We start from the raw sequence: 16,821 nt of genomic DNA, 5'->3' as shown, positions 1-16,821 counted from the left end.
TGCAGCACTCCGGCTCATAAGGCTCTTGTCGTCCAGCTCAGTCCAAAGTGCACGGTCATGTGGGCCCGTTGCTCCGCCAGGGAGTTGTCTATACCGCCGCAGATCTGGCACTCGAACATTCCGTTTGGACCAACGCTGGTATTCTGGCTGACGTAGATGAGGAATCCGGAGAGATGGGTTTCTGTATTATCCTTGATCCTTTCCTCGGGGAGATTGCACTCCAGCGAGTCCCGGCGGCACTGAATGCCCACATCCCTGGTGGCCGGTTCCTCCGTTTGGATGGCGCGTTCCCTAGTGGGAACTGGTTCCTTCTTCGCTGGCTCAAACTCCCCAGTGACTTCATTTAGGTGATAGTGATGTGCGGACTTAAGGGCTGCTTCCTTAGCCATACCTTTAGGAATTGTATCGTCAGTTTCATTTACCGGTATGTGATTCTTTTTCCCGCACACCCACTTGGTCTCCACGCACACGTATTGCGGCAATTCGCAGATTCGTTTGACCACGATGACGCGGGGAGTCTTTTTTCCGACGGAATTCTTTCCAACGGCATTTGTTCTTCTTGCCAGGGTTGCCAAATACATCTTGTCATCAGAATTCTATAAAGCAGAAACGAGAGATTTTATTTAAGCCAGTGAATTTGTTTGGTTCAGTGTTTAAATATAAATCTTTTTACATTTCTATTTTATAAAAAAACAGTTCGAGAACCCGATTATTCATTTATTAGAATGAATAATAATAGATAACCATTTTATAATATATTTTAAAACCCGAATACCGTTTTTTCGCCATTAAGATATATCCCTCTTCAATAGGAAGAATTAAATAATTTGTTAAAAACAAATTTTTGTAACTTTTTCCTTTTAATATTATTCAATTTCCTTAGCAATTCAGCTTAAAACCCCGTTTAAAAATGGTTTCACAAACACTTTAGTGCCCATTTTGAGACCACTTAGGGCATTGCACCAGTTCATATAGCCGAATCCAGCCAATGCAGTCAATCAACGAAAGTTGTCATTGTGCGGATTGGAATGGAGTGTAGTGATGACCATCTGTTCCTTTCCGCACACTAAGGTCTTGAGCTCCTCCATAAATGGAACTGACCCAGTGCAGGCTGGCTATCGAGGTTACTACGTTTTTTGGTTTTTTGTTTTCGGTTTCTTAAGAGCCCCATAAGCCCACCCACCTCATCGAGTGCCGAATGCACTTGTCAGGGCAAAAAAGAGAGAGCACTGAACATTTTCTGGGCGTGGTGATTGTCGCAGATTTCTATCTGTGCGCTGTAATATTTATAATTCATGCACCACTCGAGTGTCCCCAGACCCAGACCCAAACCCAAACCCAAATCCAGGTGCCAAGCCCTAAGCCAAAGCGCAAAAAAAAGGTCGCTAAAGTAAATCACCGGACAAATAAACAAACAAACAAAGCTGAAAATGCCGCTGGAGATAATCTCGTCCCGAGAAATCGGGCCGCGATTCGTCATAACTATATCTGCCTGCCCCCGAAGGGCGTCCAACTCTCAAAAAATAAAAACTGTGTCGAAATTTCACTTTGCAACATCCACCTTCTCAAGAAAAAACTTAGGATCAGCCAGTTATATTTTTTAGATGAAGGAGTTCCCAAAAATCAACCTAAATAGTTATATAATGATAGTTTTTTTTCGTCCTATTCTCGACCGCAAGTTAAACCAAAATTAAGTTTTAGACCTATGGTGTAATTTGAAAGTAAAAACCTACTTTTAGTTTAACATGCGGCAGAGAAAGCGAACCTCAAAATAAAATACTTATACAAGTAAAGAACAAAAGATAGATCCCCTCTAACCGCTGACTTTCCCCTCTTTCCACTTCCTGCCTTTGCAGACCTGCTCGCGGCTGATCAAGGAGGGCCTGAAGCTGTCCATCCAGAGCAAGCGCAAGCTGTCCACCTGCGACTCCAGCTCCGGATCGGAGCAGCCGCACTCGAAGTACTCGCGGCGCAGCAGCAACCACAACGGGCACAGCGGCAGCAGCAACAACTACAGCGGCAGCCTGAGCAACGCCAACGACCTGGACGACGACTGCGAGGAGTCGAGCGACGAGGACAGCGAGACCAAGTCGCAGCCAAAGGGTCTAACTCCGGAGGACGAGGACCGCCGGCGGAGGCGACGCGAGCGCAACAAGATCGCGGCCACCAAGTGCCGGATGAAGAAGCGCGAACGCACCCAGAATCTGATCAAGGAGTCGGAGGTGCTCGACACCCAGAACGTCGATCTGAAGAACCAGGTTCGTGTGCTGGAAACCGAACGACGCAAGCTGAAGGACATGCTGCAGTCGCACCGCTGCCAGAGACCCGGAGGCTACCAACTGCCCAACCATCTGCTCCAGTCGCCGGCACTGAAGTATTTCAGCGAACTGGAACTGGAGACGGCGAATGGCGGCGAGATGGCCAACTCGGGGCACAGCCAGCGGCTGCAGAGTATACCCTCGATTGCCACCTTCAAGTATGGCTCCAAAACGGCGGCGGCCATGGCCCAGCAACTGCCCAATGGCTACTGCAAGCCCTCGCCCAGTGCCCAGGAGTTCGAGCATGCCGGCTACCAGCAACAACAGTCCCTTAATCCCGCCGGCAGCAGCATCGTCGAGCAGCAGCAGCAGCAGCAGTCGAATCCCAGTCCCAGTCTGATTTCCGACTATGTGCCCAACTGCGATGGCCTGAACGGCGGCAGCAGCAACAACAACAACAACAGCAGCAGCAACGCCAGCAGCAACACCAGCAGCAACGCCAGCAGCAACATCAGCAGCCACACCAGCAACATCAGCAGCCTCAGCAGCAATGCCACGAGCAACAACAGCAGTACAACGCCCACCAGCAGCAGCACCATTGAGTTTGTGAAGAACGAGCTGGTGGACTCGCAGAGTCCCTACACCACCGCCCTGAGTGCCGAGCGTTTCCTGTTCGAGCCCAGCGATGGTTTCCCGGACATCAAGCACGCCTGCGTACTGCCCTTGCCCTGCGGCACCAATGGCCTCAACATGGCCAGCGTGGTCCACACAAATGGCAGCACCGGAAACGGATCTGGCAATGGAAATAATAATAATAATAATCATAATAACAACAATAATACCCACCTGATGGACTTCCACCAGGGCCTGCATCATGGCAACATCGGTGTCGGAGTGGGCGTGGGCGTGGGCGTGATGACGCCCTACGATGATGAGCAGCTGCTGCTGCTAAAGAACGGCTGCTTTCCCCCCGATCTGCTGTCCCAACTGGTGGAGGATGGCGGGGATTATGTCGATCTGGACGCAGCCACCGCCTTTATGAACAACGGCAGTTGCCTGGCGTGAGGAAGGGCGCCGGACAGGGAGCGGGATAGAGACCGCGACCTGCTGCTCCTAGCCTTCGATCAGCCCAACAGCCAACAGGAGCAACATCAGCATCAACAACAGCAGCAGCAGCATCAGCAGCAGCCACTGCAACATCCTGCAGAGAAAGAGGAGCCACCGGCCAGTCCGCATCTAGATCGGCAGGTGGAACTCGAGCTCGAAATGGAGCTGCAACTGGGAGAGGAGCAGGATCCGGCTTGGGCCCATGTAGACTACTGGTGCTAGGCCATCAACCGTATACTAATGTTAATCTTAACCGCCACTCATTGACTAAGCAAAAGCAGGAGTACAGAGAAAGAAGCCGCAGTCCCCCTACAAATAAACCATAACATATAACCCAGATCCCAAGATCCCAAACTGACCCATACAATACCTTTTAAATACTTTCACTGATTTTTTTAAGCTACCACATCAATAGTCCATATTCCTTTTTGTGTAAACCCAGCAATCCAAGTTCTTCCAATAGCAGAGTTCCCCCTGTGAGGCCCCCGATCCCGCGATTCAATCATGGACCACTCGAATATAATCCCCAGATCCCCGAGACCATCCCAAGAACAAACCCCCTTATCCTTTGATCCCAAGTCCGCCTGGAGCCGGCATCCAGCCTGTGGCTTGACTACCTCATGAAGAAATAAGCAGAAACAATTAACAAGTAACTATCATTAAAGAGCTGTAAAGAGTAAGGTGTAAAGAACGTAGAAAGCAACAGCAGAAGCAGAATCAGAAGCAGAATCAGAAGCGACGAGAGCACACAAACACGCGCAGCGATGAAAGAAGCACTTGCACAACTGTACATAACCCAATTTTTGATACGATAACTAGGTATATCGATAACATTCCATTGCAAGCCTGCGACATAACGAGTACGATAGAAGAAGAAGAGCAGTGATCAACTGCGAGCAGTCACATCCGCATCAGTAATTATTAATTTTAATTTGTTCAATCCCTTTTCAAGCGTATTTTTGTTTGCTCTTTGCTCCCCCCAACGAAGCCTTAAAAAATAATATTAACTATGCTTATTATATATGTGTATAAACAATCGAGAGAGAGATTAGAGAGGAGGGTAAATCAAGTTGAGAATTCGATGCAGAAGCAGTATGAGAAGTAGGAAGCCCATGCGATAAGACGTTTGATATTTTTTTTCTAAAACCTAGGCTTAATCAGTGATAAAACCTAAATATATATACCGTATATATAAACAAAATACTTGTATGAATTTTTGTTTTTTTTTTTGTGTCCATACTTTGTAAGAGCTATGTTTAAAGAACGAGCGAAAAAATTGTGTAAGCTGTTGCCTTAATCAAAAATGAAAACGACAAAAAAAGATCTTTCAATTGACAACTAAAACTAAATTACTAATCAACACTTTGTTAAATCTTTTGCAAAACTAATCTACATATACAAGAACAAGAAATATTTAATTATTATATATATAAAAACAAGAGATAAATTTGAAAGCGATATGTACATATACGTATGATGTATGAATTGGTGGAATCGAAGACCTTAAAGTGCTGCTAAAATTGAAACTTTGCAACTCCTTTCAACTTGCGCCTTATTACAGATTAACGAAAAGAACACTTTTGTAATTTATACTATATACATATAAAACAAAATGTCGAAGAATATATATACAAGCGTGTACTAAAACAAAGTAAAACTTATATATTTGTGTGTGTCTATTGCTTGATCAACGAGTTGAAGCAGAGTTCATTTATATATAATATAGATATCTATATATATACATACTTATACACGGATATAACAGTTATATATATATACAGAAGTGTGTGTACAAACAGCTGTGAACACCAAAAAGTGGCCTAAAGGAGCATCCAACCCAAAAAATAAGAAAACACAAATAATTCCCCTCACAACACAAGTGCTTTGAAATTGTTTCGTAATCGTAATGCCTCGAGTTAAAAAAAAAAGAGTTAACCAACGATACCGAAAAACGATAATCGATAATTTATATCTATGTAAAATACGCAAAACAACTATTTATATTATTAAAACGAACCGATGAGCTCTTCAAGCCTCTTGAGCACCGCCTTTTTCGCTAGTTGTACCAAGTCTACCATAATGTTATGTCACCCCAAAAAGTCCCCGATATGTATATCCCCGATAACCCCCACGAAATGCGTGCCTATTTGTCCCAAATAGGATTGTAAGCATGTGTAACCAACAAAGAAGCCTTTCCACTCGAAATGGAGCTTTAAAATTTAAAAAAATTGTATTTGAGCATACCTTAAGCAAAGTTTACCTCACACACACAAACACCAAACACTCGCACACAAAACCAACACACACAAAGAGGCAACCCTAGAAATATTAGGGCTGGGGACTTCACTCGCCGACAATTGATATTACGTTCAGCTTCCAAACAAAAAAAAATGAAAAAAAAAAACTAAAAGAAAAAATTAACAAATGAAAAACTTAAACAAGTTTCAACAACTCAGGTCAGGCGAGTGGAGGAGCTGCCAGGGTTGTCGCCACATTCGATGTTAAATGTATTTCGTAACTGTAAATGTTAACTGTAAACCATAATTGTAAATGGCAAAATGCAATCAAGTCCATGATGTTATCCCCCGGAAATCGGAAAACGATAAACGGGGGACGAAAGGATAGTTCCCGCTTGTAAATTTCGTTTATTTTTGTATTATTTCTCGATTTGTTTGTTTGTTTTCGATTAATATTCTCTAATATATATATATATCTACATAAATATGACCTTAAATCGTCGATTGAGTTTGAGTTTGAGTTTGGGGTTTTGTGGGCTTCGCTTCTGCCAGCAGCTGAAAGGCGGAAATATCTTAATAATAGAGCATTGTAGAAGTAGATCAACATCATCGTAAGGCCATCCATCGCTCTCATCCACGCAGGACTCATCCATTCTTTAGTGGCGCATCGGCATTTTCTCATTTCGACCTCTGACCTGAACTCGGACCCCTCATCTTTAGCTTTTAGTTTTAGGCTACACAACGTTTGTTTAACAAAAGTAAATGACTTAAACACAACATGCGCTACGAAAGTACCTGGACAAATGTAACGATTAACGATCAACAAAACCAATATTGGTTATTGTCTTTAAAAGCAAAAAATCGTAAAATAATCTCAATCAGCTGCAGGCAGAAACGGACCCAAAAACCCCCCACACCTCCCCGCAGGCAAAATGATCAGTTTATTTGTATAGCCCTAGACCTACATATATATACCCATGTATATTGCTAAAGATATTGATAAAGTTACAAAATTTATACGTGTATATGTCCACAAACAGCAAGAGCAAGCAACAAACAAAGAAAACTCCCACAAACTGTGCTAAAACAAACGTAAGAAATAATAAAAGTAAAATGTGTCGAGAGAGTCCAGATGTTATTTGTGTAATTTTGACCAGAGCAAAACTATACGGAAAATAGATCTAGCTGACTAACCCATGTGAAAGCCAAGCAAGAGGGACAACAGTAAGGCAGAAAAACAGAAAAAACAGCAAAAACAGCAAGCAAGCCCAATCAAATCTATGTCTAACTGAACGATAATTGATAGTCGATAATGTTAACTCTCATCCAACAAGTCATCCCTATCCAGTGTGTTTCATGTTATTCCGTAGCCGTACCCGTATCTCTAACGCTCGCTGTATCCGCATCTATATCTGTATCTCTAACTGTCTCTGTAAACCATCTCCGATCCGACCACAACCGATCACACTCTAAAAGAACTACAATAAAAATTCAAGTTTAATATCCAACCGTCTGAGTTTTGCTTTGATCTATCTGCCTGCCTGCCCCAACATTAGCGATCGCTCATCGATCTTGAAACAACAACAGCCCGACGTCATCCCGCCCGGGGGCCTTATAGCTGAATCAACCTGACCTGCCTTCAGTGCCCCCGTTGTTGAGTTTTACCCTTTCTTCGGTGGGTGTTTCGATTGCAAGAGTCTTGTGGAATCCATCTATCAGGATTTTAAAGTTTTATCAACTGTCTTTGGTTCTTGAAGATCTTGTTGTTCTTCCTCAGTTTCGATGGTATCTATAAGGAATAAGCCATCTTCCGGGTATCTATCTATACCATTTTTCCATCCATTTTATCTCAAGGATTTCAGGGTATCGTTAAGCACTCTTAGGTTCTTATATTATATCTTGTTGTTCTTCATTATGTTCATTATTATCTGATCCCCTATAAGAGAAAAGACATCTTCAAGGTACCTATGGTATCATATACCATTTTTCCATCCAAAATTTTATCAACTCTCTTTGTTTCTTAGAGATCTTTTTGTTCTTCAGTAGTTCTGATGGTCTATAAGGTATAAGCCATATCCTGGGTATCTTTGGATTCATATACCATTTTCCGATCTATTTAATATTTCAGGGTATCCCAAACCGTCTGTCATCGAGCACTATGATCTCCCGATTGCTTATTCGATTAAGTTCATTCTTGGCGCGTGTCTCCGCGTGGGCGTGGGACAATCTGTTCTGCCCGATCCGAACCGATCCGCCCCTCCGCAGCCCCACCGATTTCAGATCCAATCTGCATCGCTGACGGGCAAGTTATAAACAGACGGTGACATCATGTCTTGCAAGCGGTATTCTGTCTGTCCGTCTATCTATCGGCGTCTCAGCGAGTGCGACTTGCTGTGTCGCCAACTATGTGTTCGCGGTTAGAAACCCCTCCTCTTCTCGTAGCGCCCGGCTTGCCAATTCTCTCCGATTCTCTGGCGCTCCGCTAATATGCATAAGTTGAAGGCTCGCTTTCGGAGCTCCGAGCTGCGATTGAGCCAGGGTTTGAACCGCGCTCGGGTGATTAATGCTGCCCCCGGCAGTGATTAATGCCTAATTGCTTATTGAATGTCATAACAGTAATAAAAGAACGAAAAACACCGCACAAAATCCTTCTCGCTGCAGCGTGTGTCATAGATTGGGTCACCGCCTCCACGGGAGTCACATGCACCGGCCACACGATATGTGGGATGATTCCTCTCCAGACCAGACAAGCCCTCCTCCGAGATGTCAGGTTGGGTGTTAATAATCACTTGAGAAAAAAACTAGCTTCGTTAAGTCATCTCTCTCTGAAAACGTGAATATTAATAATGGGTCGGGGTCACCAAACCATAATTTTTCAAATCTTTCGACAAAGTACATGAAAAGTAACAAGCAACTTTTAGGGAAACATAGAAATTGAAGATGAGCAGGCGATTTCATGCAGAAACTCGAGTATTTGTGGGCTTTGTTAGGGTTTGAACAGTATGTTTTTAATAACCCTAGCCCTAACAATCAGCTATTTAGCCCAAAAAGTTCGTCTGAACCAAAAATGATCTACAAAAAGTATTTATAATAGACTCATCATCCCACGATCCTTTCTTCCACCGCTTAGCATGGCATTTAAGAAATCCGTGATCGTGGCAAATGTCACCAAGATAGAAGTAGAGATCTGAATCTCCACGGCCAATGAAGTTTGGAATATGAAAGCAAGCACCGGGCGCAGAGCTTTGATAAATTATGGCATTTAATCGCATAAAATATCGGCCATAAATAACCAGAGAACGCATTATCATTGAGGTAACTATTAGCAATCATATTTGTATTTGTGTTTGTATTTGAATTTAGATAGAGTCTTACATGTGTTGCACCATTGGGTATTTATAGTCGTGCGTTAAGTGAAAAATTATGCCACCAAGCAAAAGCAAAGGCACAAGTGCGATTGTGACAAATGGGATATGTCTTTGGGGCCCCAAAGGCTCGCGATTACCAATTACCTATTTCTATGTCTATGTCGAGATGTCGACCACTCCCCAAGTGCCGACTAGCTGTCTGCCAAGGTCCCAACCGCAATCCCCGATCCCCGATCCCCATCCCAATGGCCTGGTCTCAATGGAAAAGTCACGTGACTCAGCGGCCCAGAAGGTCAGGTTCTAATTTTCAGTGGAGATCGGTGAAAGAGAATGGGGCGTGGCACTGCGGTCAAGAACGGATTGCACCCACTATCAACTCATTAGCTGGGTGGGGTTGGAACCGCTTAAACCAACCTACGGTTAAAAACAAGTTACCGGTTCCATTAAAATGATTTTCAAATGCTGGATTTTTCAAATTTCCAGATGCTGGAAAATCTTCCTCGTTTTATGTTAAGAAACTCAACGCAACTTTAACAATCGCTGCTTTAGTATCCTATTTTTCAGCTATATTAGTAGACTTCTCCAGTAACCTTAAGAAAAATCCGCATTTGCTGATCACAAGAGTGCATGTCAACCTCTTGTTGCTTAATTAAGTGTTGAAATGTGTAAACTTTTTATTAAATACAAAATTAACACATACAAAAATTAGATTATATAACTATAAATCGCATTTTTGTTCATGTTTTCTCCTTTAGTTGTTAATAGGTATGTCTCGACGAATTATAAATCACAGGTAATGTTCAATCAACAAATATATCACATATCAAGTTCTTATTACTATTGTTCGTGCAGTTTTTGCATTGTATTTTCTTAACGCATTCTAATGCGTTTGCTTGGTGGCCAGCGCATAAAATGCCTCCGCTACCAAATGTAAGTGACTATCGATCATATTTCGCCATCCGGAGGTTTCCACCACATCGCTGGCATGGGAACATATGAATTCAAGCGTTTGTGCCTTCAGATCCGCACTGTAGAGATCTGCCAATATAAGAGTATCGGCTGCCTTTTCCACCGAGAGATTGGCGCACAGCTCCTTCTCGCACATCACTTTCAGCTTTTCGAGTGCATACCTATCGGCTGCGGCTAGGAGTTCATCAGCCATGTTTCCCACATTGGGCGCTTTGCCCGTGTATATGAAACGCAGCGTTTCCTTTAGGGCCTCTGGATCCACTACGTCGGCTATGACCAAACGTTTCACCTTTCGCCCCTCTATCCCAATTTGAAACATGGCCGCAAAGACTGCACTGCGAGCTGCCAGGATGGCCTTGTGCGCCTTGAGCTCTTGACCGCCCACGCAGATTGTGACATCGCTGAAAATAGGGTTGTCAAGGAGATTCCCCATATCCTCGGACAGCTTGCACGGTGGCTCAGGTGGATCAGGTCCGGGCGAGGGTGGCGAGGATACACGGCTGTTGGACATCGTTCTCTGCTGGATGCGTGCGGGATCGGGGCGACTCTAGATTCCAAAAGCAAAAGAACTTATTTTTATTCTCCCTTTGAAATTTACTAGGCTACGAAAGGCACACTAAAATCGTCTTACTTTTTGCACAAATCTTATTTAACTAAAGCCAAATAAAAAGCAAATACACAAATAAACCCAATACAGGGACAAATTTGGGTTTAAAAGCGATAAATAAAATTACCATATGTATTTTTTACCATCTCAACATCTACTTTTAAATTTTTACGTGGCTTAAAGGCACTTTAAGCTCCTTATTTATTTTTTTTTCAGAAAATGTATACCATTTTAACATCTTATAGTCATTTTCCGTACCATTGCGTCGCGCAATCTGCAAATTAAAGTTCTAAGAAAGGTTCTATGATAGAATAACTTAAGAACTTTGTCATTTGGGATGTCATATATGTGTTATATAAGGCGATGTGTTCCAATAACAAAAACTAAACCCGATGCAGAGAATATTTGGGGTTTAAAAGGTATAAATAAGATGGTAGTAGTATTGTAAGGAAATTATTAAGTACATATGTTTATCCGGAAATGTAAACCATTTTATACCATCTCAACATCTTATTGCCATTTTCCGTAAATGCAAATGACAGTTCAAATTGTAGTAACTTAAAACCTAACTTATAATGGGAAAATATGATGCGTTTCAGGTGCTATAAGCTTCTCAACCAAAAATAATTATGTTAGTAAATTGCAAATATGCGAACATTCAGTTGGATATTCGTATGGATGTTGATGTGTGTCTGCATCTGAGACACCTGGTACATAGGGAAACCCCAACGAAATCCTTGAGAATCAAAGATGTAGGTTAAGAAACAACGTTTTACCTTTTTATTTGGTAATTGTTGGCTGCCCCAGGTGCAAAAAACCACAATACCAATTAAAAGGCGAGCTAATTTGGGATTTCCCATCAAAGCGTAATACAAAATGGACGCCATCTTGCCAGAGCGAGACAGCAAATGGTCATCTTCCGCAAATGAATAGCGTTCTTAACTAATTACCAATCAATCAAGCTTTAATGTCTACTAAGCGTGGGCTGAACTCGATTTGCATACGATAATATATTACTTGTGCATTACTCACCGCTAAAATTCCAGATAAAACAATTTTTGTTATCAGTTTCACTTTTTTTCACTTATACTTCCAGGCCTTTCGTTTTTTTTGACGTTTCATGAATTTTGGCGCCCCCTTTGATCCTGTCCTGGTATTTTTTAGTGTCAGCAAAGGCGCTATGGAAATTGACAATATATCGATATACGGCTGTTATCGCCTTGGGATCGAGGTAAATATTTAAATCTATTTTTAAAATTTAAAAGCTTGCACTTTCAAGACATTAGTTTATAGCAAGAGAGACTTCGTATGGAAAACTTTAGCCATATATCCAAGATGTTGTAGAATGATCTTCCATCATTTGGCCAATTTGATTCCCAATGTAAAATTTTGCACATATAACATATTATTTGAGCAGTGGTCTGAAAATTACAACAGCAACTGTGAAATAATTATTTATTTGCAAAGCAATCCCATTGATCATTAATTTTCTTTTTAAATATAACGATTATTCCGTGAAAAGAGGTTCGTGTCACAGCTAACGTAGCCGTGTCACCCACCACTCAGATTAAAGATACCGTATTTTTGGTATGTTTTCCAATCGGGTTGGTATTTTCTTATCGATAGTTTTGTGGCCACATTGCAGCTTTGTCACCACTAACAAAAATAATATTACAAAAAAATCAAAACAATCTTTTAATTTAATCGGACCGCGAATATGCAACCGCACCGCCCGCCGCCCCTGTGATCGTGTGTAGTGCGCAGCCATGGCCACGCCCCCGCCCTCGCCCACTTTGGCAACAGGCGCGGCAGAGAGCGCGGTGGACGCAGCAGCAGAAGACGCAACAGCGGAGCATCCGCAGCAGAAACAGCGACTGCAGCAACAACAACAGCTGGCCAGGAATTCGCTTCTCGCGGATTTGCGAAGATCCACGAATTTCTGGTTCCGGGCTGCCAAATCCAAGGATAGTCTCCAATTGCTGGCCCAAAGCTGCACCCGTATTCTGCAACATGGACTGGTGAGTAATGGAAATCCCCAGAACATCGCACACCCCATGATACCCTATGTTTTTTGGAGGGGGCTTCTTGGTTCAACAAACAACTATTAATTTACATATATGTTTATTCAAAACTAGAACATAATATTATTAGTATTAATAATATGCATGCATAAATTAAAGAAATTATTTAGTTTTCTTTGTCAATCCTTATAAAATCCACCTTTAATCATAGATCACAGATTAGTAACAATTCCGAATACTATAAAAAATTCAAACCCTTTTTATAAACCAAACCTTATGTTTCTAAATTTGATTATTATATATTATATATCACTACTTCATTATACTTCGAGTTTAACTACAATATTTTATTTTTATTCGGTTTCGTATGAAATAAATAATTTAAGACTTGAACTTTCATACAGATAAAACATTTTTAATGCAATCAGAAGCAAGTCATCGCAGTGTTCTCAAGAATAAATAAGCTTTATATATATGGACATAAGTTATTTAATCTCAATATGTACTCTGTTTGTATGGTTTATAATGCATATCTGTAGAATCGATTCAGCACAAAGTCAACCTAAACTGTATAGGATTTGGGGCTCACAAATGCAGTACTTTAAAACCAGTACTTGTAACCCAATAATATAATTAACAATCAATTTAAAAATAATAATATACACCCTGCGATTATGAAGAATAGGGTATTTTACTATCAAACACCCTACATCTTAAATTATATTTTAAAAAAACCTTAAAATGTTTTTCTGTGTAAATAAATCTTTTAAAATTGTTACTATATATTTATACCATATTATAATGGATTTTATAATATCGTATAACTATGTTTAAATCCATTTCAAAGGGTAAAAAATATTTGTATTATTAAATCATGCGATTTATAATATGTTCGAACTTTTCTCACAATTCTATCCCACCTATTTTGGGCGTTTAAAGGGTACCCCCCATTCGTTAGCCCTATCCCGCAGACATCCCCCATTGTTTTGCAATCGAATTGTATTTATGCAACGTCTCACTCTCCGTCTTTATCAGTTGCAGCCCGTGGAACTTCAGCGACTGGCGGACGACTTTGAGTTTCTGCTGGCGAGTGCGGGAAAGCAGCAGCAGTCGCAGGCCAGGCCGCCCCCTTATCGCTCGGATTGCGCCAGAGGCAGTGCATCGTCGGCGGTGGCCGGAGTGGAGGAGTTCCTTGGCGAGTGGACTATCCGCTGCCTGCGCGCCCGCTGCCTCTCGCAGTGCCTCCAGACGCTGGTCTCCGATCCGGAGCTGATGGAGCTCTACTATCCCAGCGAGGAGGCCTTTCTGCGGCGTTCCAGTGACGCCACCGCTCTGTTCGTTTGCCTCACGGCTGTGCAGCTCAACCAGAGCGGCCTGCTGGGCCAGCTTGAAGTCAGGCATCAGCTGCGCCATCGACGCACCTGCTCCCAGCCGAACTTCAGCATCTCGCCCAAACTGCAAGTGGTGCCGGAGGAGAGACTACAGAAGCGCAGTTTCCTCAGGCGACTCAAGAGCCTGCCTAATCTCACTCAGGAGGACGAGGAGTTGGACGACAGGACATCCTTTAGACGGCGCTGCCAAACGTTCAGCAGCTCGAGGAGCGCCAAGCCGAGGGAGGACCACCTGGACGCACCTTCCACCAGTTCCTGCTCCTCCAGCGACAGTCCCAAACGCATCCAGCTAATCAACTGTGATGACATAAAAATCTGGACCGACCAAACGCCCCAGGAAGTGGCGCCCGAAGTGCACGAGAAGAAGATGCAGGAGGCACCCAAGGTGTCCTCGTCAGTGGGCAGTTATTTGGGCAGTTTCTTTGGCTCAACGCCCCTGTACACCAGCTGGTTTCAGCGGGGCGTGGGCGAGGATCTGAATGCCTCCGGCGATGGCGGCATGCTGGACACCTTTCTGCCCGTCAACGGTCGCAAGCTGAAGAAGCATCAAACCCTCTTCGAGGGTGTCAGCATGCTGGACGAGGCTGCTGCCACCACAACCGGAGGGACCTCGGCTCCCTGGGATATTCAAGGTTCGGCCGGTGGGGGCAGTACCACCTCCACCACAGCTTCCAGTTCGGTGAGCATCACGCCGGGCAGCGATAAGATAGATCAGCAGTCGCTGGCCTCGTTCCTGCAGATGTCCCGGCAAACGCACAACAACACGCAGCTGGAGAAGGAGAATGCCCACTTTCGGATCTCGGAGGCCTGCATCACGGCCATAGAGCACGTCAAGTGGAGCAGGCGGTTTGCCAGGCCAGCGGGACCGGCAAACACGAATCCCTCGGAGCCAAACCTGATGCCTTACGTGGAGCAGATACCCGGCGAAGTGCAGAGCAACAGTGCCGAGGCGGTGGGCCTCCAGCTGATATCCCGCTTTAGTGAACAGCAGCTGCCGCGATTGGGACACCTCAAGTGGCTGGTCTCCGAGCAAGAGGCACCCCAGCAACTGCTGCCGCTGCCCATTCCCAAGCACGAGGATCACGAGCAGGCCAGCCTGACCAGAGGCACCGCCAGCTGGGCACCGCCACGTCAGCAGATCATATTCACCGAACATCCCTCGGAGAATCGCAGCAAGGTGCTGCAAAGGCAGAACAATCGCTGTGCCGGCTGCGGTATGCGGGTGGCCAAGCATCTGCAGCAGCACTTCCGCTACTGCACGTACCTGGGCAAGTACCTGTGCACTGGCTGCCATCGCAACCAGATATCCGCAATCCCCGCCAGGATCTTGCGCTCCTGGGACTTTCGCTGCTATTCGGTCTGCTCCTTTGCCTACCGCCTGATCGAGCAGATGTACGCCTTTCCGCTGTTCCATGTCCCGGATCTGAATGGCCAGCTGTACAAGCACAAGGAACTGGCCAGGGCGAGGAGGAAGCGGCTGCAGCTGCGGGCGGTCAAGGGATTCATAGCCAACTGTCGCTTTGCCACGCGGTAAGTGGGAAATGGAGAAACCAATGGGTTTCAATTTACTTTACCTTTAATCTCGACCCGACAGAGAGCAGGCGTTCTTCACTGCCATTCCGGCGCACCTAACCCAGGATCCGGACATGTGGTCCATGTGCGATTTCGTGGACGTGCAGAACACCAGCATGAATCGCTCCATCAAGGAGGTGATCGCTCTGAGCGAACAGCACGTCCACAACTGCGTGGTGAGTGGTGGACAGCTGGCAGTTGCTTAGATTGATATCTATATCGTATATCGTTTGTTTTCGCAGCTATGTACGGGTCGTGCCTTCCTTTGTGAGCACTGCAAGGGCGGTGAGCTCATCTACCCGTGGCAGCGAAAGGTCCAGCGCTGCGATCGCTGCGGAGCGTGTTTCCACAACGCCTGCTGGAAGATGGCCAGTCGGTGTCGCAGCCACGACGACCCGTGTCCCAGGTGCTCTCGTCTCCAGAATCGAGCCAGCTAGCATCCGATCAAAGTGGAGTTGAAGAAGCAACTCAGAATTCGAAGGGCTGGATAGGAAATGATGGCGAAATCTAGTGAGATCAATATTCGTCTTGGAAACTATTCTTGTTCAGGCGTGCTCCCCTTTTCACTGATAGAAATTTTGGCAGGGGTTGAGAAAGTAATCTTCTAAATAACTCCTTTTGGTGGGAAAAGTTAATGAATAACGTCTTATTTTTGTAATTAATTTAATTATTTTTTTTACATCACAAAAGGTATTGATATTAATCAGTTAATATATTTAAGGTTAGTCATGCATTCGATCTGTCTCAAAATCGATTTAAAAGATCACTTTCTCTTCTTTGTATAGCTATGTATATATTTTTGAGATATTGGAAAAGCATTCCTCAGAAGCCATATTTAAACATAAATTAGAATGGCACTTATTTGCTTGCTTATTATAAATGTTAGATTGGCAATCAGTAGTATCCGAATTTCTCTTCAAAATGCATACTATTCTTTTATACCTATAAAAACATGTTCACACACTAATAATAAGTTAACAAAACCCTATTGAAGACGATATAAATATTAAAAAAGTGTAGAGAAGCACCGAATATATAGTTTCCAAGGTCGAATATTAAATTTCGCCCCCCTAGTGAGTACATATATTTGCATAACAACTATGATTATTTATACGACTACTGTACATAACCATGTAAATTACCAAAACTGTTACAAGAATCGTTTACCTCGAGCGGAAGATGAGAACCCATGTTGATTTTATACATATATAACAACTACGATACGAATATTTATTGCATACTATACTGTGTGATTAAAGATTTTATTTTCTAAACTGGCATATTGACTTAA

The 16,821-nt window shown here is 43.6% G+C and overlaps 3 protein-coding genes across 3 annotated transcripts in view; 2 read left to right on the top strand and 1 right to left on the bottom strand.

The window, feature by feature from the left end:
• Window positions 1-7,110, top strand: part of LOC119558099 (activating transcription factor 3) — a 39,990-nt gene extending 32,880 nt beyond the window's left edge. The window contains exon 5 of the mRNA XM_037871311.1: window positions 1,857-7,110. Coding sequence (XP_037727239.1) covers window positions 1,857-3,323 — 1,467 coding nt within the window. The 3' untranslated portion in view covers window positions 3,324-7,110. The remainder of the gene's footprint in view (window positions 1-1,856) is intronic.
• A 2,657-nt stretch (window positions 7,111-9,767) lies between these two features.
• Window positions 9,768-11,692, bottom strand: LOC119558105 (protein roadkill-like). The gene is made up of 2 exons (XM_037871320.1): window positions 11,579-11,692; window positions 9,768-10,486 (listed from the first exon to the last, which is right to left on the bottom strand). The coding sequence occupies exon 2, from the start codon at window positions 10,448-10,450 to the stop codon at window positions 9,851-9,853; it is 600 nt and encodes a 199-aa protein (XP_037727248.1). The 5' UTR covers window positions 10,451-10,486; window positions 11,579-11,692; the 3' UTR covers window positions 9,768-9,850.
• Window positions 11,693-12,205: 513 nt separating this feature from the next.
• On the top strand, window positions 12,206-16,808 carry LOC119558098 (run domain Beclin-1-interacting and cysteine-rich domain-containing protein). The gene is made up of 4 exons (XM_037871310.1): window positions 12,206-12,564; window positions 13,603-15,488; window positions 15,553-15,706; window positions 15,773-16,808. Exons 1-4 carry the CDS (start codon window positions 12,313-12,315, stop codon window positions 15,965-15,967), a joined length of 2,487 nt encoding a protein of 828 aa, XP_037727238.1. The 5' UTR covers window positions 12,206-12,312; the 3' UTR covers window positions 15,968-16,808.
• The last annotated feature ends 13 nt before the right edge of the window (window positions 16,809-16,821 follow it).

This window comes from Drosophila subpulchrella, chromosome X, assembly GCF_014743375.2.
Source record: "Drosophila subpulchrella strain 33 F10 #4 breed RU33 chromosome X, RU_Dsub_v1.1 Primary Assembly, whole genome shotgun sequence".
NCBI lineage: Eukaryota > Metazoa > Arthropoda > Insecta > Diptera > Drosophilidae > Drosophila > Drosophila subpulchrella.
This window is presented reverse-complemented; position numbering and strand designations above follow the sequence as displayed.

Bases quoted from the DNA above. Each gene is read 5' to 3' on its own strand.
- LOC119558105 (XM_037871320.1), bottom strand. From the start codon at position 10,450: ATGTCCAACAGCCGTGTATCCTCGCCACCCTCGCCCGGACCTGATCCA.
- LOC119558098 (XM_037871310.1), top strand. From the start codon at position 12,313: ATGGCCACGCCCCCGCCCTCGCCCACTTTGGCAACAGGCGCGGCAGAG. The intron at 15,489-15,552 runs GTAAGTGGGAAA...TCGACCCGACAG, and splicing joins AACTGTCGCTTTGCCACGCG to AGAGCAGGCGTTCTTCACTG. The intron at 15,707-15,772 runs GTGAGTGGTGGA...TTGTTTTCGCAG, and splicing joins AGCACGTCCACAACTGCGTG to CTATGTACGGGTCGTGCCTT.